This window comes from Selaginella moellendorffii, unplaced genomic scaffold (assembly GCF_000143415.4).
Source record: "Selaginella moellendorffii unplaced genomic scaffold, v1.0 SELMOscaffold_8, whole genome shotgun sequence".
NCBI lineage: Eukaryota > Viridiplantae > Streptophyta > Lycopodiopsida > Selaginellales > Selaginellaceae > Selaginella > Selaginella moellendorffii.
Window position 1 is genome coordinate 2,402,895 of NW_003314269.1, and position 23,941 is coordinate 2,426,835.

The window sequence follows — 23,941 nt, forward strand, 5'->3', positions numbered from 1 at the left end:
TGAAGTAACAGCAACATGGTCATCTTCAAGTAACGTCCGAAAACCATGTAGATATGTATGAAGTTTCTCGAAACCCCAGACTGCTGCTAAACACTCCTCCGTCGTGGAGTAGTTCATCTCCGCTGGTTATAATGTACGGCTTATGTATGTAATGGGATGGCGCTGACTAGGCACACTCGAGCTCTCTTGCATCAACACACCTCCAAGACCAATGTCAAAAGCATCCACGCGCAAAATAAAAGGTCGAGTGTAGTCAGGATATGCCAAAACCGGAGGAGTCGTCAATAGCTCTTTGAGATTCACGAACGCCCACTCATAATCCGGAGACCAAATGAAAGATGACGTTGATGACTTCAGCAACGCTCGCAATGGTATAGTGCGATCGGAAAGATGATCCACAAAACGACCGAGATACTACACCTTACCCAAAAAGCGCTGCACATCATTCACACATTTCGGAGTAGAGAACTTCAGAACAGCCACAAGTTTGTCAAGATCAACTTGCAAACCCTCACGAGAAATACGGTACCCAAGATAAGTTGTGTCCTTGGACCCAAACACGCACTTTGACCGCTTCAGCTTTAAACCAACGTCGCGTAGCCGATCCAACACTTTACAAACATCACGAACGTGCTCCTCCCACGTCCCCTCCGAGTGGATCAAGACATCATCAATGAAGTCAGCCGTCATCTCTGGCATATCGCAAAGAACCTTGTCCATCATCCGTTGAAAAGTTGCTGGAGCATTGTTCAAACAAAATGGCATTACCAAGAACTCGTACAAACCAAATGGTGTATGAAAAGCAGTTTTAGGAATATCTTCTTTGGCCATCGGTACTTGCCAATACCCAGAAGCAAGATCTAGCTTGGTAAACCAACGATTTCGCCCCAGACGATCCAAGAGATCAGCAGTGTGAGGAAGAGGGTACACGTCCGGGATCGTCACTTCATTTAACAGACAATAGTCGATGCAGAAACGAATACTCCCATCAGGTTTCGTCACAAGATGAGGTTCACATGCCCAAGGACTCTGCGACTTCCGAATAACACCCTTCTCCAACATCTCCTTGACATTTGCACGTAAATCTTGATCTCCTTGGGTGACCGACGATGAACAGGAACCTTGATTGGACGAGCATCCCCTGTTGGAATGGGATGACGTGTGGCAATCTTGGCCCCAAACGATAGGTCAAATTCAAAGATATTATAATACTCCTTCATGAGCTGGTCAACAGCTGCAACACAAAGATTATCGGAGGGATCAGAAAAGGGAAGAGCAGAACAAGATGGAAACACAAGAGGAAACAGTGGGGAAACAAAAGTAATGGAAGCAGAGGTAGAAGTAGAGGGACAAAGAGGTACAGAAGTGAGAGGAATGGATGAAACATAAGGAAGTATGAGACAAGGGGGAGAAGCCTCAAAATCACACTTGGCATGATTGCGCTGCAACCAATCCATACCAAGAATGAGGTCAAAAGCTTGACTCGGCACCACCCGCAACGACTGCAACTCAAGCTCGAGATCGCCCACACGCACAACCAGGTCCGCCTCATCTCGTGCACTGTAAGGAACCAACTCGCCGAGGTGTCGTAGGCTAAGGGAACCCCGAAAGCATGACCAAAATGACAAAGAGTTCATCGGATGGGACCAAGTCAAAGATCGAGTCCAAGACCGACTCTAGGACCGAGTTCGAGATAGAGTCCGGAATCGAGCCCAAGACCGACTCGGGGACCGAGTTCGAGTCCGAGTTCGAGACCGAGTTCGAGACGGAGTCCGAGATCCGAAATCGGGTCCGAGACCGAGTCCGAAGTCGAGTCCGAGGTCGGGCCCGAGATCGGGTCCGAGATCGAGTCCGCGATCGAGTCTGAGACCGAATCCGAAGTCGGATCCGAAATCGGATCCGAGATCGAGCCAGAGACTAAGTCCAAATACTAATACGGGTCAAGGGGTGAAAGCCCAAAGCGTGCATCCCCCAGGGGGGGGGGGCTGCAGGGGGTTCCAAAAGTATAGTAGGGATAGTGAGGTCCAGGAACCAGTTTTGAAGGGACTCTCCAGTTGGGCTTCCAAACCGACTTGAGGTTGGGACTGGGACTAAGGGGCCTTGGGTGGGAGTGAGCATGGACTTGGCTGGTGCCGGAGGGGCCATCCAAGGAAGTGCTCAAGAGCAGCTCCCACTCCCGAAAGGGAAACCGATTGCGGTGCTCCCGGCTCATGTGGAGTGGTGCCCCACTTGAGTACCATGCGGCTCATTGGTCCTCGCCCTTCCTAGGGGCTTGGGCCTTCCTTCGGGATGGAAATGGGGGGCGAGAGGTACCCATACCGGGCCGTTAGGCCACGGTGTTTCGCCCCGGCGTCCCGAAGCAAGTGTTGCACTCAAGACTTGGGATTTAGAGGGTCCCATGATCAAGTCTTGTGGTACCAAGGGATGTTAGGAACCTGGAAGCTTGGTGTGCTTGGCTGCTTGTGCTTGTGGGGAGTGTAGCCGAACCTTAAGTCCAGTCTAACCCGGGGAGGGGGATTGGGAGTGATTTGGGAATCCGTGGAAGGATGGCTAACACTCCGTTGCTCGTCCAGTGAGTAGCTGAAACCAAGTAGGAGCTGGTACCATAGGCGAGAACCTTGGCAAGGGAACCTAGCAAAAGCCAAGGCAGTGTTGGACGGATAGACGAGGTAAGCTGGCAAATTGGAAAGGAAAAAATTGTGGCTTACAATTTGGTATCGGAGCCTTTTCCTCAGTTCTAGCGAAGGATAGAGGCGGATTGCTGGGAGATGGCAAGGGCAGGGCGTAAGCGAACCCAGGCGGAGACGGAACCTCTGCCAGAGCTGGAGCCTCCGGTCAAACAAGAGGCTATGGATGAGGAATCCTTGCATGAGGAGGACTCCAGTGAGGAAACCTCCAAACAGGAGTCCGGTGGCGAGGTTCGGTCGTCCAAGGCTCGATTGGACGTGCTAGAAGGACAGTTGGCACAGACCAATGCCCTGCTGGAAACTCTCGTACGCAAGCTAAAGCGTGACGAGAGGCGGAAGAAAAAGAAAAAGACTGCGGATGCTGGCAGCGCAGAAGGTGCGGATCTTTCGGCCGGGACTGAGGCAAAACCAGACAAGGTCGAACAGACTGAAGTGGAATCAGTCCCTCAGGCAGTTCCCAAGTACAAACCAAAGCCCCCACCGGTCTTCAAGGGAGTGAATGACTATAAGGTGGTGGAGGATTGGTTTTACGATATGGAGGACTACTTCCGAGCGTTGCGGTTACCAAGCTCGGAGAAGGTCCCATGTGCAAAACCATACTTGGCAGATAATGCCAAGTCTTGGTGGAGAACAACGGAGGCCAACGAAGGACCGGTGGTCACTTGGGACATGATGAAGGCGAGGATCCGCGCAACATATGTTCCTCCGAATGCCACTCTGCATCTGAGGGATGAACTGAGTAGGCTGAAACAGACAGGAACCATCCAGGAATATGTGAATGGGTTCATGGCAAAGAGGATACTTGTCACGGACATGGGGGATATGGATGCGTTCCATGCCTTCATATCAGGTTTGCAAACCTGGGCTCGCGGCGAGGTGATGAGGTGGAACCCGACCAACTACAAGGAAGCGTTGGATGCGGCCATCAAGGTGCATTTCAACGATAACCTGCGAAAGGGGAACACGACGGGGTCGGGATCCACATTTAGCAAAGGGGCCAAACCAAGGGGAACGTATAGCAAGGGGAAATTCAAAAGGAGTTTCTCTAAGAATGAGTCCTCGGGGTTCCGGAAAGGCAAATCCGGTGGCCAGCGAGCGAGTACGTGGGGGAGTCAAGCGAAAAAGGACAAACCCACGGATAAGAAGGTCAAGTCGTATAGCAGCGTGGGAAACAACGTATGCTACAACTGCGGCGAAGCGGGACACTTCTCGAGGGAATGTCCCTACCCGAAGAAGGCCAGAGCCAATATGGCCATCAAGTCGGGTGAAGTCCAAACTGAGGTATGTGATCCAGTCCCTAACTCAAAGTTACTCATTACACGAGCAACTTTGGTAGAGAGTCGTTCGCGACATCTACTAGCCCTCCGAGGGAAGCTCGGAGGTAGCTTTGTTAAGATCCTTATTGACACGGGTGCTTCGGATAATTTTGTGGCTGCAGACATAGTCCGGCAAGCCGGACTAACGGTGCAGCGGCTAGGCGAACCAAGGACTATAGAGTTTGTTCAGGGTAGCCAAAGCACCGATGAGGTACTTCGACAAGCGAGAGTCGAAGTGGGGACATGGAAAGTGGACATGGATTTCACCGTCTTGGATATGGCGGGATTTGACGTGATCTTCAGAATGGATTGGTTTAATCGGTTCGTGGTAGCCCTGCATGGACAAGGTAGGAACCTTGTGGTATTGGCGAATGCCCAAGGAAGAAGATCTAGGGTGGAGGCCCAGGATCTAAAGGTAGGGCAAAGCAAGGCCAAAGAGTCATGCTTGAACCTAGTGTCCACGAGAGGACAACTCACTAAAGGAACTAAGGCAGCCTTTTTGTGCTTACTCTCGGTGAAGAGTGACAAAAAGACAAGAACGGAAGAAGTGCCTTTAGTGATCCAGCGAGTGTTGGACCAATTCCAGGATACCATGCTGGAGGAGCTACCGGCGGGGTTGCCCCCCGCACGACCGATAGAACATAAGATTGAGCTTGTCGAGGGCGCTGAGGCGGTGGTTCGTCCCCCCTATCGTTTGAACGAAAAAGAACTCAAGGAGCTCAAGTGCCAACTAGAGGAGTTGGTGGGCAAAGGGTATGTTAGGTTGAGCAAGTCGCCGTATGGGGCGCCGGTATTATTTGTGAAAAAGAAAGATGGATCTATGCGCATGTGCATAGATTACCGGTTGCTCAACAAGTATACCAAGAAGAACAAGTACCCGTTGCCAAGGATTGAGGACCTGTTCGATAGGTTGGGAAAGGCAAAATACTTCTCGAGGATTGACCTAAGGTCAGGATACTACCAGATCAGGGTAGCCGAGGAAGATGTCGAGAAGACAACCTGTCGAACGAGGTATGGGAGCTTTGAGTTTTTGGTGATGCCCTTTGGGCTGTGCAATGCACCGGCAACGTTTTCGGCGTTGATGAACCACATCTTTGTACCCTATCTGGATCACTTTGTGGTCGTCTATATTGACGACATCCTGATCTATAGCGAAACGCTAGAGGAGCATGCCGAACACTTGGCGAAGGTGTTTGAGAAACTAAGGGAACATAAACTGTATGCTAAAGAGAGCAAATGTGACTTTGCTTAGCAAGAGGTAAAGTTTCTCGGGCATGTGGTGGGCCAGGACGGGCTCAAGGTGGACCCGGAGAAGGTCCAAGCGATCCAGGAATGGGAGCGACCATCGAATGTACATGAGTTGAGGGCGTTCTTGGGGCTATGCAACTACTATCGAAAGTTTATCAGACACTATTCGAGAGTAGCCCTGCCCTTAACGGATCAAACGGGAAAAGGGAAGATGGTATGGACAGCGGAATGCGAGGCGGCATTCATCCACCTCAAAGGGAAGTTGAGGAAGGCTCCGGTGTTGGCATTACCGGACTTTGGTAAGGACTTTGAGGTAGACACGGATGCTTCGGACTTTGCGTTAGGCGCAGTTTTGAAGCAAGACAACCATCCAGTAGCGTTCTTCTCAAAGAAGCTGGACAAGGCTCAACGGAAGTGGCCTGCCCACGAGAAGGAATTGTTTGCGGTGGTCAAGGCGCTCAAGGAGTGGCGACACTACCTTGGGAGACACTTCAAGGTTTACACGGACAATGTGGCAACGAAACACTTCTTGTCACAACCCGACCTGAGAGGGAAACAAGGTCGGTGGGCCAATGCCTTGGCCGAGTTTGATTGCGAGATTCTGTACAAGCCTGGGAAGAGCAACATCGTGGCAGATGCGCTAAGTCGAAAAGCGAGCTTGAGGTTGGCGATCTCCAGCGCAACAGCAACCTTCTGGGACGATGTGCGGACAGCATATGAGAATGATGGTCTAGCACAAGAAGTGTTGTTGAGGAATCTGGAGGCACAGGAAGCTCACCAGAGAGGTGAGCTGCCAACGGAAGAGAAAACGGGCTATGCGGAACGCAATGGACTCATTTATTACAAGCAAACAAGGGTGTATGTTCCAGAAGGTGGATTAAGGAAGGTAGCCTTAGAAGAGTGTCATGACGGACCTCTTGCGGGACACGGCGGAGTGCCCAAGACGATGGGCTTACTCAAGAGGAAGTACCATTGGCCAGATATGGCTAAGGACGTCCAAGACTATGTAAAGACATGTCCAACATGTCAGCAGGTCAAAGCCGTGACTAAGGCTAGTGGGGGCTTGTTGCAAAGCATCCCAATTCCAGATCGTCCGTGGAAATGTCTCACGATGGACTTCATCACGGGACTACCCCCAAGCGAGGGGTTCGATGCGATATTCGTGGTGGTGGACCAATTTTCGAAGATGGCACATTTCATACCCACCACAACGGAGGTGGATGCGGAAGGTGTGGCGAAACTGTTCTTCGAACAAGTGGTTCGAGTGCGGGGAAGGCCAGAGGAGATTATCTCAGATCGAGATAAGATCTTCACTAGTAGGTTCTGGAGGACCCTCCTGGAACAGTATCGCACCAAGTTGAAATTCAGCACAGCCTATCACCCACAGACAGGTATGGGGTATTAAGTCAAGTTTGGTGGTCCTAACACTTCTTGACAGACGGACAAACGGAAAGGGTGAATAGGCAGCTGGAGGATTATTTGCGATGCTATGTCTCGGGAGACCAGACCGATTGGGTAAGTCATTTGGGACTTGCGGAAATGTATTATAACAACTCACCACATTCGAGTATCGGGGTGAGTCCATGGGAAGTCATCAATGGGCGAGCTATTGAAGGTCCTGTGGAACTCGGCGTGGCCGAGTATCATGGAGAGTTACCCGCAGTGGAGGCATTCACGGCGGAAAGACTCAACATTTGGAATCTAGTGAGGGATTCCTTGGAACGGGCTCAACAAAGGCAAACCAAGTACGCGAACCTAAAGCGCCGGGACGTAGAGTTCCAAGCTGGGGAGAAGGTGTGGCTGAACACCAAGAACCTTAGGCTACCAAGTGGGATCAGCCGAAAGTTGACCCAAAGGTAAAAATGCATGTATTCCTGTAAATGAATTGATCTTGAGTTCCTTAAGCAGGTTCGCGGGGCCTTACGAGATTGAGGCACGAATCGGTAAAGTGGCTTACCGACTCCGACTTCCTCGAGAGATGGGGAAGATGCACCCAGTGTTCCATGTGAACTTACTCAAGCCGTACTTTGAGGATCCGCTTCGCAAAGACCAAGTAAGACCTTTACCTGAGGTTATCCAAGGGGAAGAGGAATACGAAGTCGAGGCCATCCTCAATGCGCGCAAGAGCAAGCGACAAGGACGCGAGGTGAGAGAGTTCCATGTGAAGTGAAAAGGATTTCCACACTGCGAAGCAACATGGGAACCGGAGGAGAACCTAGCGAACGCGTGAGATCTAGTGGAGGAATTTCTGCAAGGCAGAACTCTATGTACTTATGCAAAGTTCAATTAAAAATATCAATTTGCAAAGTTGAGCAAGTGGCATATGTTGGGACCCGAAGGCGCGCCAAAGGTGAGCTAATTAGCATGGGTTAGCTAGGTCGACCAGGCGTAGGGAGCTACGCCCGACTCCCTGCGGGGATGTCGAAACCGTAGACGTATTCTACAGAGGTTGGGTTCGAGTCCCAACCCCCTAGTAAAGCAAGGCTGGGTTCAAGTCCCGACCCCATACTAGGGCGTGGTGAGGGGAGGAGTATAGGGACACCTATATTCCGTTGTCATGAGCTCTTGGCCGGGGAGGCTAACTTAGGCACACCGCTAAGTGGGGGGATGCCCCCGGAGACATGGTCAACAAGTCGTAGGATAAAAAAGAGACGTTCGATGTGGGCATCGAACTTCTTCTATGGGTGGTGGAGTTGTAAGGAACCAACTCGCCGAGGTGTCGTAGGCTAAGGGAACCCCGAAAGCATGACCAAAATGACAAAGAGTTCATCGGATGGGACCAAGTCAAAGATCGAGTCCAAGACCGACTCTAGGACCGAGTTCGAGATAGAGTCCGGAATCGAGCCCAAGACCGACTCGGGGACCGAGTTTGAGTCCGAGTTCGAGACCGAGTTCGAGACGGAGTCCGAGATCCGAAATCGGGTCCGAGACCGAGTCCGAAGTCGAGTCCGAGGTCGGGCCCGAGATCGGGTCCGAGATCGAGTCCGCGATCGAGTCCGAGACCGAATCCGAAGTCGGATCCGAAATCGGATCCAAGATCGAGCCAGAGACTAAGTCCAAATACTAATACGGGTCAAGGGGTGAAAGCCCAAAGCGTGCGTCCCCCAGGGGGGGGGGGGCTGCAGGGGGTTCCAAAAGTATAGTAGGGATAGTGAGGTCCAGGAACCAGTTTTGAAGGGACTCTCCAGTTGGGCTTCCAAACCGACTTGAGGTTGGGACTGGGACTAAGGGGCCTTGGGTGGGAGTGAGCATGGACTTGGCTGGTGCCGGAGGGGCCATCCAAGGAAGTGCTCAAGAGCAGCTCCCACTCCCGAAAGGGAAACCGATTGCGGTGCTCCCGGCTCATGTGGAGTGGTGCCCCACTTGAGTACCATGCGGCTCATTGGTCCTCGCCCTTCCTAGGGGCTTGGGCCTTCCTTCGGGATGGAAATGGGGGGCGAGAGGTACCCATACCGGGCCGTTAGGCCACGGTGTTTCGCCCCGGCGTCCCGAAGCAAGTGTTGCACTCAAGACTTGGGATTTAGAGGGTCCCATGATCAAGTCTTGTGGTACCAAGGGATGTTAGGAACCTGGAAGCTTAGTGTGCTTGGCTGCTTGTGCTTGCGGGGAGTGTAGCCGAACCTTAAGTCCAGTCTAACCCGGGGAGGGGGATTGGGAGTGATTTGGGAATCCGTGGAAGGATGGCTAACACTCCGTTGCTCGTGCAGTGAGTAGCTGAAACCAAGTAGGAGCTGGTACCATAGGCGAGAACCTTGGCAAGGGAACCTAGCAAAAGCCAAGGCAGTGTTGGACGGATAGACGAGGTAAGCTGGCAAATTGGAAAGGAAAAAATTGTGGCTTACATGCACATGCATGTGTACGGCCATTGCCATAAAGAATGAAAACTAGATCCGCCGCACGACGCAAGTGTAGACGACAACGTGTGGCAACAGGTCGAGCAATAGAAGATAAACTCGAACCTATATCAACCAACACGGAGAGAAGAATAGGAGACCTCTTGTTATAAAAACGAGCTTGGAAAGTAAACACTGGATGAACCGGTGCCGAGTGAACCCCTTGATAATACTCCCGAAAGAAAGATGAAGGGGTCACTAACTTATTCGCGCAAGGTCCCTCCATTACTCGTGTGACTCCTTGTTTCCCGAATGCACCTTGGTATCCAAACCTTCCACCGCAGCAGCACTAACGGGACGTTGCTGATGCCAAGGTCTCCACCCAGGAAATGGAGGTCGCCAATCCGGAAAGCATTGACAATGCCGATAAGTATGACCAACTTCATCACATGCCCAGCAACGAACATCACGGCCACGACCACGTCCTCGCCCTTGTCCTTGGACTCGAGTAGCAGCAACATCAACCTCCATGGGAACAGGACCATCACTCATAGGAAGTGGAGCTGAAGGACGTGTAGCAAGAAGTGGAAGAGGCGACGTCTCATAACATTGTGCCAAGCGAAGAGCATCGTCAAGAGTGGCAGGAGCAAGTGCATGCACAAAGCCAACAAGATCTTGACGAAGTGCTGGCCACAACATTCCTAGCTTGATCTGCTCTGACATATTTGGCTCCGCACGAAGCAAAAGACTTCGGAAACGAATGCCAAATTGCATCACAGACTCAGATGGCCCTTGGCGAAGACGATGCAATTGTTGGAAGGCATCATCACAATCGTCAGCGTGTCCGAAGGCGCATTTGAAGACGTCTGGAAGAACACTCCAATCGCCACGAGTGGCTGCGTGTAAACTCTTAAGTTTGGACTTCCCGGGAGGTCACCCAGCCCAGTACTATTCAAACCCAAGGACGCTTAACTCCAACTATCCCAAGACCCTTAACCGATTGGAAAAGGGGGTGCACTCTTGTTCATGGGCCCTTTCCCTCTATATTTGAACCCCAACGGATCGTCTCTCGAGTCGTTCCCTTTGGTTGCTTACAATCCACCACGCTTCCCTGCAAGTTCACGCCCTCGTGAACGGAAGCTGAGAGCCGCAGCTCTCCCGAGAGCCTCGCTCTCTTGACACCCTACCCCTCGGGTCGAGCCCAGCGGGAGCAAACTGGACCAGCCAGATGTCAATCAACATGTGGTGTGATTCCCTTAGCCAACCAACAGAGTCGGACCCGAGACCCCTCTGATACCAAATGTAAACTCTTGAGTTTGGACTTCCCGGGAGGTCACCCAGCCCAGTACTATTCAAACCCAAGGACGCTTAACTCTAACTATCCCAAGACCCTTAACCGATTGGAAAAGGGGGTGCACTCTTGTTCATGGGCCCTTTCCCTCTATATTTGAACCCCAACGGATCGTCTCTCGAGTCGTTCCCTTTGATTGCTTACACTGCGCTCAATCCATTGTACCACTGCAATGCCGTCCCTTGGAGACATGTGGGGAACTCACACAAACGTCGAGCATCATCCCAAGAATGATATGTGGTAATCACCGTGAAGTGATCGAACCAATGGTACACATCATCCCTAGGATTCCCACGAAAGAACTCCGGCCGAACGCGAGGATTGGCACCAAGAGCAGGAGGAGTTGTACCATATGCCGTGAACGCCACCATCAACTGAGTTTGGTTGTTCAATTGCAAGCGCATAGCATCAAGCAATTGAACCAACTGTTACTCTAGAGTCAAAGGAGGAGATTGCGGATCGGCCATGAAGATGAATGAAAAAGAAAGAGCAAAGGAAGAGAAATGACAAAAAGCTGGAAAGAAATGGTAAATCTAGACAATGCAAAAAGCTATATCTAAACCAAAATCCTGAAAGGAAAGAACAAAAGAAAGGAAATGGAAAAAGCTAGATCTAAACAATGCAAAAGCTAGATCTAAACCGAAATCCCAAATCCAAGCACTCCCCAAGGACAATCAAAAGTGCCCCTCACCTTTACCAATGTGAGTGCATGGAATATGGAAAGGGAATACAGAAATGTGCATATCAATTAGCCCAAAAACCTTAGCTTATATACAGAAGCGAGTGGTCCGGATTGAAACCAATCCGACGGCTACCAAAATCCCACTACGCTAATATTAGTATACAGCATTGTAGCCATACACTTGGCCCTCACACACACACACACACACACATATATATATATATATATATATATATATATATAAAGCATACAGGTTGGCATTCCAGAATCCATGCTTTTGTTTTTTTTGTGTTTACATAGTATCAAAAGTAAGCTAACTCTCACTCACTTTGATGGCATCATTGTCCACCTTGTCTTTGATGGAAAGGATTTCTAGATGCAATTCTACTTTATAGAAAAGAATATTTGAGGAGTGATCGAGAGCAACCTCAATCCAGGTGATGATATGCAGATCAGAAAAAGGAGTGGGAGGTGTAGAATGGCAAGGTGTGTTTGGGGGGGGGGGGGGGCTAGTACTGAAGCTATTTGGATATTGATAGAATGACAAAGGAGAATTGGGATTTTGTATGCTTAATCCTTGGCAAGACTAATAGAGTGAGATTGCTGGATCTCAAGCTCCAGCTCAAGAGTCGTAAGCAGGGAAAGGCAGAATCAATGAGTGATTTTGCCAGCGGGCTTGTGGATATCGCCAAGCAGATTGATACAGTCCAGATGATCCATGGCAATGAGTTGCTCACAGCATTCTTCAAGGGATTGAACAAACTGATGCAGCTGGCAAGGTCACATCACCTAAGTTCTAGCAACACTTTTACACAGATTGTAGCAGATTTCATTATGTAGGAGGGCTTTCTGAAGTCTGGGCAAGCAAGCTCAAAGGACAAAGAGTTGGCACTCTTTGCTGGGAAGGGGAAACAATCAGTCACAATGTGGGATAGATTAGGACCAAGAAACCAAGGCGAGAGCAATAAGAAGTTAAAGAAGAAGAAGAACAATATGTACACCATTTGCAAGAAGCTAGGGCAAGAGATTGTATAGATAAGGAGGCCAAAAGAGCGAAGGAGGTGAGAAAATCCGAAGGCACAGAAAGTGGGCAGTAGGAGAAAGTCGGCCAACTTTGCTAGCATGGCAAAGGAAGGCAATAAGGATGATTGGGATGACTATGGTAGCTTGTTCATGGCCATAAGCATCAAGAAGCAAACCACTAACTTCCAGGATGAGGCAAGAATAGTTGATTCAGTGGCAAACAAGTATATGACACACCTTAGGGAGCTTTTTACATAATTTAGAATAGTTCTAGGAAATAAATAGATTTTCCTAGTGGAGGGAGTTGGCACAATCGACATTAAGCTTCCATCAGGGATATTCTTGAGGTAAACAAGACACTATTTTCAGTATGGAAAATAGCAAATTGTGACCTTTCAAGAAGTTGGGTTATATCATCTAGTTTGCAAGACTAATAGATTTTTAGATATGGCATTGAAGGTTTAGGCAAAACAATGAGTAAGACAACATGGAACTCCAAGCAAAGGAAATGGTGAAAGGATTGATGTTATAGTATTAAAAGATATTTATTAGATAATTCTTTTATTACGATGGCAAAAGATTGATGGTTCTTTTTGTTAACACACTTTGTCCAAATGTTCACATATATACTTGGCCAGATGAGTATTAAGGAAGGAATTCTAAAGTGTTTATGTAGTTAAATATACTTGGCCCAGTTTGTTAGTTCTTTTTTCTCTATCTTAGATGAAAAAAAAAAGATATAAAAATATAAATAGAATGAAACTAGGAATAAATAAACTTTTCTTGTTAAAATGGGATTCTCATACTAAAATGGGAGTCATGTCTTAGTTCATCCACTTAATATTTATATTATTTTTATAATTTATTTGTTATATTAACAAACTTTTGCTTAAGTGGGACTAGGATATACCTAGAATATTATCGGATATTCTAAGATATTTCATCTAATAGTGGTTATTCATTTAAATTAATCTTATATTTATAATTTTTAAACATGTTAATAATTTATAAACTTTTACTTTGTATCATCATGAGCTTGTAAGGTCTTTTGGAGCATGAGCTAAAGAAACACTACAACTTACAATGCATCTACGTCCAAAATGGCAATTGCAAGGAAGCACTTAAAGTTTCCAGGCTCATAGGTTAAACTGGTATCAAGTTCAATCATCTCAACTACTATCAATGATTGATGCTTGTTCTGGTATAAGGAATTTGCCACAAGCCAAGTCTCTTCTATCCCAGCTTTTCTTTCTCTTGGCATGTGGCTATAAACTATTTTCTTTACTAAACTATATAGGATAATGACAAATCCCAGTTTTAGCTTAAGTTTGTTTCTTTATTTTCCAAGTATTCCAAAAGTAGTTTATTTGAATTTTATATTTCTGAGATAGTTATGTTATGTTATAGTTATATTATTGTTTTCTTTGGTAACTTGTTCAGACTTTAAGTTCTAGTGACTCCTAGTTCTCATCGGATCACTCCATTGTATTCCAAACTCAACCCCTATGAAAGCTAGGTTAGTGATTGATTTAAACAAAATGGATGTATGCTCTTTTACACAAATACCCATATAGGGTATGATAGTAAGATTGATTGTGATGACAGGAGCGCTAGAATGTAGAAATCAGCAATGTGGAGTTTTTCTCAATTTTGTGATTATACAAAGAGGTGATAAAATCTTAATCCCAACCACTATAAATTTTACCAACTTAGCTAAAACAATACTAAGACTTCCTGGGATAGTGGGCATTGCTGCTGCCATAGTTTTTACAGGCATTGCAGCTGTGGTTTGCCAAAATCAAGCAGCTATGGCAAAATCGTTGTTGCGAGTGTTGCTCACGTTTCAGCTTTAGACAATGATGTCTTATGTTATATAACTTGGCTTAAAGTTTTAAATGTTAATGCAAGGCATTATGAGGCCTGTGCTTCCTACAAATGAAATTGTCCCATTGAATCTAGTATTTGAAATTATAGCTAGTTTAAAGGACCTCATCCTCAAAGTTCTTTTGCTATATCCAGTGATTATCATCCTTGACCTACATCCCTGCTGGCTTCCCTTCGCCCAATTATCATTGGCGTCATCTACAAGTATCTGGGTAATGCGGGCTCCAATCAAAGTTGATCCATCTTGAGCCTCACCACAACTATCCAGCTTCTGCAGAGTGTCACTATCCTTGTTACTATAATAAGCAAAAAAATAAAACTCTACGAATATTATTGATCTTAATTTACGAGACAAACTCCTTGCACTTGAACTTGGCCGACAAGCTCACGGGCTGGATCACGAGCTCGCAGCTCACGGGGACACCCACAACCGCGGAAGACACCGCCTTTGACGCCGTGAATCGCGCCTTGAGCGTGCCGGCCAGCAACACGACCACGCGGTTGACTCCAAAGTCGTAGCGCAGCGCCCTCACAACATCGTCCCCGCGCACCACCGTCGACTGGTCACTCACCAGCGCCGCAAAGGTGAGATTGCTCCGGGGATCCTGGAGGAAGGCCGGCGTCGCCACCGTCGCTAGAGCTCGGCCCCTATACTCGAGCAGCAGACTGTCGCCCGTGTAGCGGAATGGAATGCCATAGCGGTTCCTGGATTCCATCGTGAAATCCATGAAAGCTTCCACCGTGAGCTCGCCACCAGTGTCTCCCAGGCTGAATCTCCCGATAGTAGCGTTGGCCATCACCACGATCGGGAGCCTCGGATGAAGATCGAGATAGATGGCGACGACGAAGAGGCTGATCACCATCACCAGCATCAAGAATCCCAGGATGAGGCACACCGCCAGCAGTCGCTTGTCCCTGTCCTTGATGCATTTCTTGAGCACCGCCGACTTCACGATCATGGCTGTCAGTTCTTCGTTCCTTCTTCGTCCTCCTCCTGGGCTAGCTAATCTAAGTCTGAGTGCCCGTCTATCCCCCACTTTACGTATGATCGAGCCCCTTGAGCTCGCTCTCCAAGGAAGGTATCTGTCTATCTGGATGCTTGTCCCACTTCCAAGACTTCCAAGTCCCAAAGCTCTAGCGTAAGCAAACCCTCTCCTCCGGCTAGTTGTGGCAATCACCGTGCTTCACCAGCGATGGCGTGAAGTTCGGGCAGTCCACAGTGCCGCTGCCGGGGGTGAAGCTGATGGTCAAGTTCCGGCAAAAGTAGATCCTCCTCTTGAAGTTGGACAGCAAAGGTGACGCGCGGTACCTGGCCCTGAGCATGCCGTGGAGATAAACACGCTGCGTCATCAGCCCCGCGCGCTCGTTCTGCAAGTCTTTCACCACGTTCTGGGGCACCTCCACTGTGCTGTTGCACACCACTGTGAACCTCTCGTAGTGGTTACCACCGCCGACGCTAAACCTCGGAGTCTGGCCGTCGCTGATGTCGTAGGCAACCGTGGAGTTCATCTTGTAAGCCACAGACAGCTTGCCGGGCGGGAAATTGAAGTTGACGCTGTAAGCACTGCTCGCGTTCAAGGAGAAGGCCATGCTGATGTGTAGAAACTGGGAGAGTGAGTCTCCACAAACCGGATCCAACTGCTGGATCTCGCCACCCTGTAAAGCGATCGAAGGCAGCCTTGCTCGAGCGTCCACCAGTATAATGACCAGGAAGAAGAACGTGATGAAGAGGAGCAGCAGTGCCGCCAGGATGGACAGCTTAAACCACATAGACGACGAGCCGCGCAGAGTTTCCTTGGGGACAGACTTGTGTCCACGCGTGCTATGTCTTGGACTTCCAGTGGTCGCTGGCTGCTGCTGCGTCGCTGGCTGCTGCTGCTTTTTCTTTGGAGACTTGCTCTTCTTCGGAGACTTGCTCTTCTTTGGAGACTTGCTTGTTGATCCTGGAGGAGTGCTGGGCCCGGGATGTTGGCTGGTTTCTAAGAGTTTGCTATCCCCTGGATCTACTGCTGAACTAGCACCCGGAACTTTGCTACTTTTCGGAGGCTTTGGCGTTCTCGAACTCCTCGGAAACTTGCCCGCCCACCAGGACTTGCGTGGAGAAGGCTCACTCTTCTCCAGGGGCTGCCAAGTCGGAAGCTCCTCGGACATCATGCCCCTCATAGTCAAGTTTCCCATTCTTCCGCAATCCTTGAAAGACGCACACGCAAGAGGAAGTGAGTACCTAGAAAACACAAAACTTGACAAGTACTTACAGCCAAGTCCCGAGTCCGATGTAGTCCGGCCTTTGCTGTCACACACCGCCACCTTTGATCTCGTGAAGACACCCTGCTACCTTACTCAAACGAAAAGCCAAAGCCAGACCCAGTGACTTCTTAAAGCTTACGGTGGTATACACATTTCCTTTTATGCTTCCACACGACTCTAAGCTCCCCCTGGATTTTGGTGGAACCATTTGTCTCGCATCACCTCAACCCCCGAACACAATTTCCTTCCAGCCACGATGCCTGTCCAAAATCTGTGTTGCTGATCGAACGGGGTAGTTTATTGTCAAGAAATTCTGATCCGAGCACCCTCCCATCGTACATGTTCCGCCAAAATTGTGGTGAGACGTACTTGTGTGTTCTACTCGTTTTTCTTAATCATCCCAGGCATCATCCGCAACGCCTTTCTTCGGATCAACCGAAGCTACCAGCATATGCTTGTACTTGTCATCTACCCGGACAGTGGTAGAGCCAAACGTACCGACGCCGGAGGTCCCTGTTAGCCGGCCTTCCTTGAAAGCGGCAGCTTCCTCTCTCTCTTTCCTTCGTGCGGCCTATCAATGAATGGTAATGTCGAGCCTTAGAAAGCTTCAGATAAACATACCTTTCCAGTTGCAAAAGCCATAACATTTCCAGCCTCTGCCTCTGCTATTGCTTTCCGAATCTGTGCGACCAGAAACTGTAACAATGATAAAACAACGTTAATAAGCGCACTGGAAATCTAAAGCGACATACAGCATCTCGATCGGTGTACAAAGATGTCGCTCGACCGCTTGCACCAGCTCGCCCTGTCCTTCCAATGCGGTGGACGTAATCCTCCATAACCTTGAACAATTTGACTAATACGTCAGGACAAAGCAAGTAACACTACCAACGGACCTTTGGAAGATCCAAGTTCACAACATGTGCAACTCCGGTAACATCAAGACCACGCGAGGCGACATCAGTTGCTACCTATCAAGAAAGCAAAACACAAAAGTGGCGACCGTTCGAAAAATGCGATATAGAAAACAAACCAGGATACTGATTGCACCCTTTCGAAAATCTCTCAATGCAGCTTCTCTTTCGCCCTGAGTTCTTCCACCGTGAAGGGCTGCTGCTTTGAGTCCCTGAGCTAACAGAGCATCCGCAACATCGTCACACCTTGCCTGTAATAAACTGGATTAAGAACGGACGACGTTTTCATCTTGCGAACTTACCTTTCTTTCCACGAAAACAATCGTAAGAGGCGGAGGCTGCCCTGCTCGTTCAGATTGATTTGACGACTCCACAAGCATCGCGAGAAGGTAGTCAATCTACATATACATGTATCATAGTCCGTGATATAGGATCATTTTTTACCTTGTCTTTCTCATCAACTTTCTCGAGAGACTGTAGAACATTTGAGGTTGGACTGCTCACTTTCCCAACTTTAACCTGAACAGGTTTTGTCAGATACTCCTGAGCAAGAGCTTCAATCTCCTCCGGCATCGTAGCACTGAAAAGGAGCGTCTGATGCTTTTTAGGAAGATTTTGCATCACCTACAACGACGACCACTCAGCAATGAAAGAAAAAGTACCAAATGCAGCATACCTCCTTAATCTGGGGTAAAAAACCCATGTCAAGCATTCTGTCGGCTTCGTCCAGTACAACATACGATACTCTCAACAAAGAACTATTTCCTTGCTGAAGATGGTCGATAAAACGGCCAGGTGTAGCTACAACCACTTGAACTCCAGATCGCAGCTCGGATCTCTATGAAACGGCGAAAGAAAACATAAACAAAACTTTCACTTGAAACTAAAGTATTACCTGCTCTCCGATATGAGTTCCACCCACAACTATAGCAGTCTTGAAGCCATCTGTTGATCGGCTGAATGCCCTCACCTAAACAATACATTAGGCAGTGAGAATAATTCATTGCTTCACACGCACCTCTTTCTCGATCTGTTGGGCAAGCTCACGAGTCGGTGCGAGCACCAAGGCCAAAGGCCCATCACCATGACGAATAGGAGGTTGAGCGAGACAATGCTGAAACGGGCACCGAGAAGTAAGCAAATAAGTCGTATCAAAACAGCAAGAAAACCTGAATCATCGGGATAGCAAAAGCAGCAGTTTTGCCACTTCCAGTCTCAGCACATCCGAGCAAGTCTCGTCCAGAAAGAGCCACAGGCATAGCCTGCGCTTGGATTGGAGTTGGATTAGTGTACTCGTGGAACGCAATGTCTTTCATGATATTCGCATGTAAACACTGCAAGGGAGAGATCCAGAGCCAGATCTTAGTCACTAAAAGTAGCAGTATGCTCTTACCATGTCCTCGAACGTTTCCACCGGCGCCTGGGCAGCCGGCGTGCCGTCAGTGATTTCCACATCGACATTCAGACGCGCCCTCACATCCGCGATCTAGCACCAGAGAGACAGGGGAGAGATCCAGCAAACGAGGGTTTAGGGTTTTTCCCCGGGGAGAGATACTCACCTGATCGCTCTGCATTCTCCTCACGCGCTCCGATGGCTGCCACCGTGACCACACCGCCTCCGGCGGCGGCAAGCCGCGGGTATCGCGGCTCGGGAAGGGCCATTTCTCGCGGCCGTAGCCATTCCCCGACGCGAATCCATTCGCGTCGGGCCGATTCCTGCTGTAGCTCCCAAAGCTGCCCCCATAATCCCGATCCCTGCTCCCAAAATCCCCAGAGGACGATCGCTGCGACGGCGATGGCGACGCGGGCGTGGCGGCTCTTGAATTGGACGAGGCTCCCGACCTCAGATGTGGAGGAATATATGGCATGGCGGCACTCTCTCCTCTCTCTCTCTCGCGCAACCAGCTATGGCAAAGATCACAAACAGCTCAAACCCTAGGGCAAAAGCATCGAGTGGCCCAAATCCGCGCGCCCTAGAAGCGTACGGTCGCCAGCCCCACCGCCCGTACAAACTAACTCTTGTTTCACTTGAAAGCGTTGTGGAAGAGGCTGCTGGGCGACTCGATTTGCACGATGTGCTCCTCCTCCTCGTCGCCGGAGGAGGCGTCGCTGGAATCGCTGGACAGCTGCTTCTTCCGGAGCTTCCGCCGCGTTCTCAGGGCCGGGAGTGGCGGAACCGGCGGCGCTGAGATGAGCGGCAGGCTTCCTTGAGGCTGGAGTTCTCGCGGCCTCTCGAGCGAGCGTCGCGGGACTCCTCCCGGGAACAAAGGTGGGACGGCTTGAGGCTGCTGTGGCCATATCTGGCCCGTGCTTCCTCGTTTCCACGCGCTCTCCACCTGCGTGTATGTATCTCTAGAACTTGAGTGACGAACATAAAAACGAGGAAGTGTACCTTGATTTCTTCAAGAACGTTGGCTTCGTTCGCCTTCGTTGTTGTTGCCGAGCCTTGCCTCATCCGAGCAAGGATCTGCTGCTCCGAGTTCCGGCTTTGATCCGACCCGTGCCTTCCTCGGTACCTCAAGCTGAAGCTGCTGTCATGCCCGATTGCACTGGATCGACGGGAAAGCAAGGACTGCGAAGAAACTCTCGTGTGGAAGTTGTGCCTGATGAGAACCAGACGAGAGCGCGTCTCTACGTGAAATATGTTTCCGTAAAAGACACCGTTGCCAGAAACCTTCCGCTCTGTGCCAGGAAAAATTAGATTGTTAGAGGGCGAGAAATTTAGAAAGAAGGAACCTGTCTCGTGGCTGGGACAAACAATTCCAGCCGGGGCTCCGATTATTTCGTTTTCCCCGTCCTGCTTGATAAATCCTTCAATAAGAAGGCCTATCTCGCAAACTGGTACTTCAATAATCTCTCCGCGGATGAAAGATATCATGCTAGAATTCTGGACAATGACTCGGAGCTCATGCATAGGCATTGCTTCGAAAAAATCCGGTAAAATTATCTTCAAAACCGGAAGGGTGCTTTCCTGCAATTAAATGCGGTGAGAATTCAACTCAGTCTTCTTAGCTTTACCTGCCAAAAAAACTGTTCCAGCTCTGTGTTGGCTTGTAAGATAGACAATACTTTAGACGCTTCCAAATAAAAGCACTGAACCACCGAGTCTGCGATCAAATCACAGAGGAACGACTTTCCCATGATAACTTCGTAAAGACCCAAAGTACTGCCATGAGAAAACGTTGGATGCAATAGATGCCTGGAATTGCTACTAGTGTTCCACTGCAAACTCAACATACTTCAAGCATGGTCGCATCATCCAGGATTTACGTACCTTGACAATACCATTCGCTATAAGCCAAAGGCCGTCCGCACGAGAGCCTTCTTTATAGAGAACGCTGCCTCTCAGCTTCAGGAACTCCTTCGAGGAATTAAAAATCAGGGCTTGAATTTGGCTCGGAAGAGATGTTATAAAAGGCTGAGTACGCAAAAGATCTGCTCCCTTCGGCATTGAAACGCTTGGAGGATTTCTCAGTAACCTTTTCAAATCAGCCTGCAAGTGAGCTTCTGTCAGCTCTATTACCTTATACAATGAAAACACTTACCTGCACAGCATCGTGAAGATGCATTGTTTCGCTATCCTCGAGCAGACCGGATTTTTCCAAACTTTGAATATAGTCCGAGATGCGAAGTAAAATTGCATGGACAACTTGTTTGGTTTTCACAACAAGCAATACCTGCAAACATGTGTTCGACACTTACAAAGCCATACTGAGAAATGGATACCTGTGAAAATGTGAGACGTATACCCTCTAAAAACTGCTTAGCTTCGACAGTCTCTTCTTCGCTCTCTTTAATCACAATCTCTCCAACTTCCGTTTCTCCTGCCAAACAAAAACTTTTAGCATTAGGAGCACGCAAAGGCAGCTAATTCACCAGTTACCTATGAAAGCTCGTAGATGACGTCGAACAAGGAGATGAGCACGAAGAAACGCAGCACTAATGTAGCAACTAAGCTCCAGACGCTCCACAACCAGGTAAGTTAACAACTTCTGCGGCAAAAAGAAATTTCCTGTTTGTAGATGCTTCAAGTAGCTGGGGCAGTGGACATGGGGATGCACACCGCTCCAGTCCGAAAGAACATCCTGCTTGGCGACTCTATCCAGAGCCTCGTCCACGGACTGCATTAGCAGCAGGGCAGCCGTCTGTGTGATTCTTCCTTCTTCAAGCATCACCCAGTAAGCCGCTTGTACTCCTGCAAAGCACGAAACCGCGGCTTCAATGGCCAGAAGAAAGAGTCACTTGGTCACCATTTAGGAAGCGCAGACGGAGGTCTTGCAGCTGTGTCTTACGCGTGTCACCCTCGCTAGTCGGGGCATCCTGGGGATGGATACGCGCTTCGTCTTCTGGAAGTCGATTCAAGCAGCTTATATATTTGCGCACGGTCGGCCAATCAGCGGGACCAAGTTCTTCGTCTTCTCCAAGCTCTTCGAATGCTTCAGCTGCCTTGCTATTCACTTCGTAGTTTACGTGCTCCAACACAAGCCTCTGCGAAGAAACACACGTCAGCATACGATGCACTGTGCTGCAAAAATTGTACACACCTTCGTCTCCGAGGTTTTCTCCATGTGGAGAAACTTCAAAAGAAACTGTGTTGACGTACCGTTCACAATGAGCGTTAGGAAAACCACGCCCCCTGTAAAGAAGACAAACTAGCGGACGAAGCACAATCAGATGGACGGCTTACACAGCTTACAATGATATCTAACCTTTGCTTGTATTCTTCCTGCGACACTCTGATCATTTTCACTTTCCTGGAATGAAAAGAGCTTTGATTCAGAAAGCTCAGATCTTCCAGTAAATTACCTTTACAGAAAGTGACAGAGCAAGTGCTACGGCACCTCGAAGACCAGACCAGACTAGTATAAGAGCCTCCTTGAAACTTAATCCATATCCGTAATAACTCAAGCCGGGATACAGTGCAATCACTACCAATGCCCGTGATAGCTGTAGAAAGAAGTACAAACACAGCAAATATGCCCAGTCGCGACCTGTCGAACGCTGTGAAAAAGATGCAAAGAGTTGACCCTACATGCCAGGCACCTTCAATTTCTGATTGACTTCGCAGGAAGCTTTCCGCAATGACTACGCCACTGATTAACAAAGAACTGAGATCAACTCTACCGAGCACTACATACCTTAGGATGAAAATAACGGTATTTGCAAAGTATGCAATGATGGTCCTGTAAAATTAATTGTGGAATAAGAAGCCTTCATTGTTTTTAATGTAATATGGTTTTAGTCGCAATACCAAAAGCAATGCATACTCTGTTGGTTTTCACCTTTGAAAGCAGCCCTCCCAAACGCTGCAAATAACCTGATAAGTTGGATCGCATAAATAGTTAGAAGAAAACAATGTTCGAAGATCTCACTTACATGCCAACCGTCATGACTGCCAGCACTCCAGAAACACCAGCAACATGCTGAGCCTATTTCCACATAAAACACGGACTGAGTACATTGCAGCAGCGAAGATGCAAACAATCAAAAAACATACTATGAAGAACGCACAATAACTTGCTGTGAAAGTCAGCGTGATTTCTATAACGGTATCGTTAAACATGATCCCGAGCCAAAAGATCGACAGCATTCCAAAAGTCATGCCCAGAGCCACGCTGCAGCAACGAGAAACAAGTAAGAGAAAACACAAAACAATTCATCTCTTCGCACTTACGATCCCAATGCAACTTGAGACAAGAATTTGCAAATGTCGCCAGCAGAGAAATGTTTCCCGAGCACCATTTGATGGAAAAGCTCAAACACCACCATTGCTGTTCTGCATCCCAACAAAATTCACGAAAACACATGAGCAACTGATGAGAAAAGCTGAAGGTACAAACCCATCGTTCATCAATGCTTCCCCCTCAATTATCGTGCTCAGTTTTTTGCTTGCCTTCACATCTCTGAGAAGAGAGACAACCGCTACAGGATCCGTGGCACTGAGAAGCCCTCCCAGTAATAAGGACACACTCCAGCTCCATCCATAAGGAAGAATAAACTAAACAACCACAACACTGTGAAACGATAGTAAACTCTTAAAAAACGTGAGGAAGAGGTCTTACGTGGCTGAAAAGCCCCAGACAAAATGTTGAAATGACCACTCCAGGGCCCGCGAGGAGTACCATCTGTAACAAGCATCTCTATCTCCAGGCAAAGAGCAAAACAAAACAGGAGAAGATTGCAAAAGTTTGATCCAGTTCACGAGAAAGATGGCTTCTCGCGTACCTTGATTTGATGGACTTCCATGGAAAACGAGCTCTCGAAAAGAAGAGCCGGCAAGAACACGTAGAGAATGAGATTGGGATGAATGTTCGACCCTGCGAAAGAGATTGAAAACCATACAAAGAAAAAAAGAGACAATGGAGGAGCTTACACAAGCGAATGCTATGGCCGAGAGATCCCAGGCCCCGTTGAGTTCCATATTCTAGGTGGAAAACCATAGCAACAAGAGATAGATTGTGAAGAGAAAGAAGACATCGATCGATTACCCAGAGCGCCCAGCCCCATTCCAATCACCAGCAGCGCCACAGTGTACGGAACCTTGGTCTTGTGCAAGATTTGCCTCGACACCGTCCCAATCGCCAGCGACACGACGACGAAGAGAATCGCCGTCTCCGGCCCCCATTTCTCGATCGCAGAGGGCGGATTTTCGGCGTCCAATGCTGCGACGTTCAATCGCGATCCCGTGGTGATCGCTGCCATCTCCAAACTCTCTTGAGACCATACAAGCTAGCTAGCAAGAACCCTAAAATATTT

At 48.7% G+C, this 23,941-nt stretch overlaps 3 protein-coding genes across 3 annotated transcripts; all 3 read right to left on the bottom strand.

Annotated features, from left to right (window-relative positions):
- Window positions 1-14,334: 14,334 nt before the first annotated feature.
- Window positions 14,335-16,389, bottom strand: LOC9632126. Its single transcript, XM_024671675.1, has 2 exons — window positions 16,280-16,389; window positions 14,335-16,214 (listed from the first exon to the last, which is right to left on the bottom strand). Exon 2 carries the CDS (start codon window positions 16,200-16,202, stop codon window positions 15,186-15,188), a length of 1,017 nt encoding a protein of 338 aa, XP_024527443.1. The 5' UTR covers window positions 16,203-16,214; window positions 16,280-16,389; the 3' UTR covers window positions 14,335-15,185.
- On the bottom strand, window positions 16,381-19,186 carry LOC9632127 (ATP-dependent RNA helicase RhlE). Its single transcript, XM_002967364.2, has 13 exons — window positions 18,745-19,186; window positions 18,579-18,671; window positions 18,355-18,519; window positions 18,204-18,299; window positions 18,081-18,155; window positions 17,862-18,023; window positions 17,630-17,809; window positions 17,488-17,583; window positions 17,305-17,436; window positions 17,168-17,242; window positions 17,024-17,113; window positions 16,893-16,967; window positions 16,381-16,842 (listed from the first exon to the last, which is right to left on the bottom strand). Exons 1-13 carry the CDS (start codon window positions 19,051-19,053, stop codon window positions 16,663-16,665), a joined length of 1,728 nt encoding a protein of 575 aa, XP_002967410.1. The 5' UTR covers window positions 19,054-19,186; the 3' UTR covers window positions 16,381-16,662.
- Window positions 19,094-23,936, bottom strand: LOC9632128 (sodium/hydrogen exchanger 8). Its single transcript, XM_024671673.1, has 23 exons — window positions 23,674-23,936; window positions 23,559-23,609; window positions 23,411-23,502; window positions 23,248-23,325; window positions 23,026-23,183; window positions 22,860-22,961; window positions 22,683-22,800; window positions 22,562-22,614; window positions 22,437-22,502; window positions 22,324-22,368; window positions 22,229-22,278; window positions 21,992-22,176; window positions 21,895-21,939; window positions 21,730-21,837; window positions 21,436-21,673; window positions 21,069-21,380; window positions 20,912-21,009; window positions 20,731-20,862; window positions 20,460-20,678; window positions 20,204-20,407; window positions 19,922-20,156; window positions 19,578-19,867; window positions 19,094-19,521 (listed from the first exon to the last, which is right to left on the bottom strand). Exons 1-23 carry the CDS (start codon window positions 23,885-23,887, stop codon window positions 19,210-19,212), a joined length of 3,405 nt encoding a protein of 1,134 aa, XP_024527441.1. The 5' UTR covers window positions 23,888-23,936; the 3' UTR covers window positions 19,094-19,209.
- Between the last annotated feature and the right edge of the window lie 5 nt (window positions 23,937-23,941).

Bases quoted from the DNA above. Each gene is read 5' to 3' on its own strand.
- LOC9632127 (XM_002967364.2), bottom strand. From the start codon at position 19,053: ATGCCATATATTCCTCCACATCTGAGGTCGGGAGCCTCGTCCAATTCA. The intron at 18,300-18,354 runs GTTTTCTTGCTG...TGCCCGTTTCAG, and splicing joins TTGCTATCCCGATGATTCAG to CATTGTCTCGCTCAACCTCC. The intron at 17,243-17,304 runs GTTTGTTTTCTA...CTTTCTTGATAG, and splicing joins AGGGTGCAATCAGTATCCTG to GTAGCAACTGATGTCGCCTC.
- LOC9632128 (XM_024671673.1), bottom strand. From the start codon at position 23,887: ATGGCAGCGATCACCACGGGATCGCGATTGAACGTCGCAGCATTGGAC. The intron at 23,184-23,247 runs GTAAGACCTCTT...GTGGTTGTTTAG, and splicing joins GTCTGGGGCTTTTCAGCCAC to TTTATTCTTCCTTATGGATG. The intron at 21,838-21,894 runs GTTAGATATCAT...TTCGTCCGCTAG, and splicing joins CAGGAAGAATACAAGCAAAG to TTTGTCTTCTTTACAGGGGG.
- LOC9632126 (XM_024671675.1), bottom strand. From the start codon at position 16,202: ATGGGAAACTTGACTATGAGGGGCATGATGTCCGAGGAGCTTCCGACT.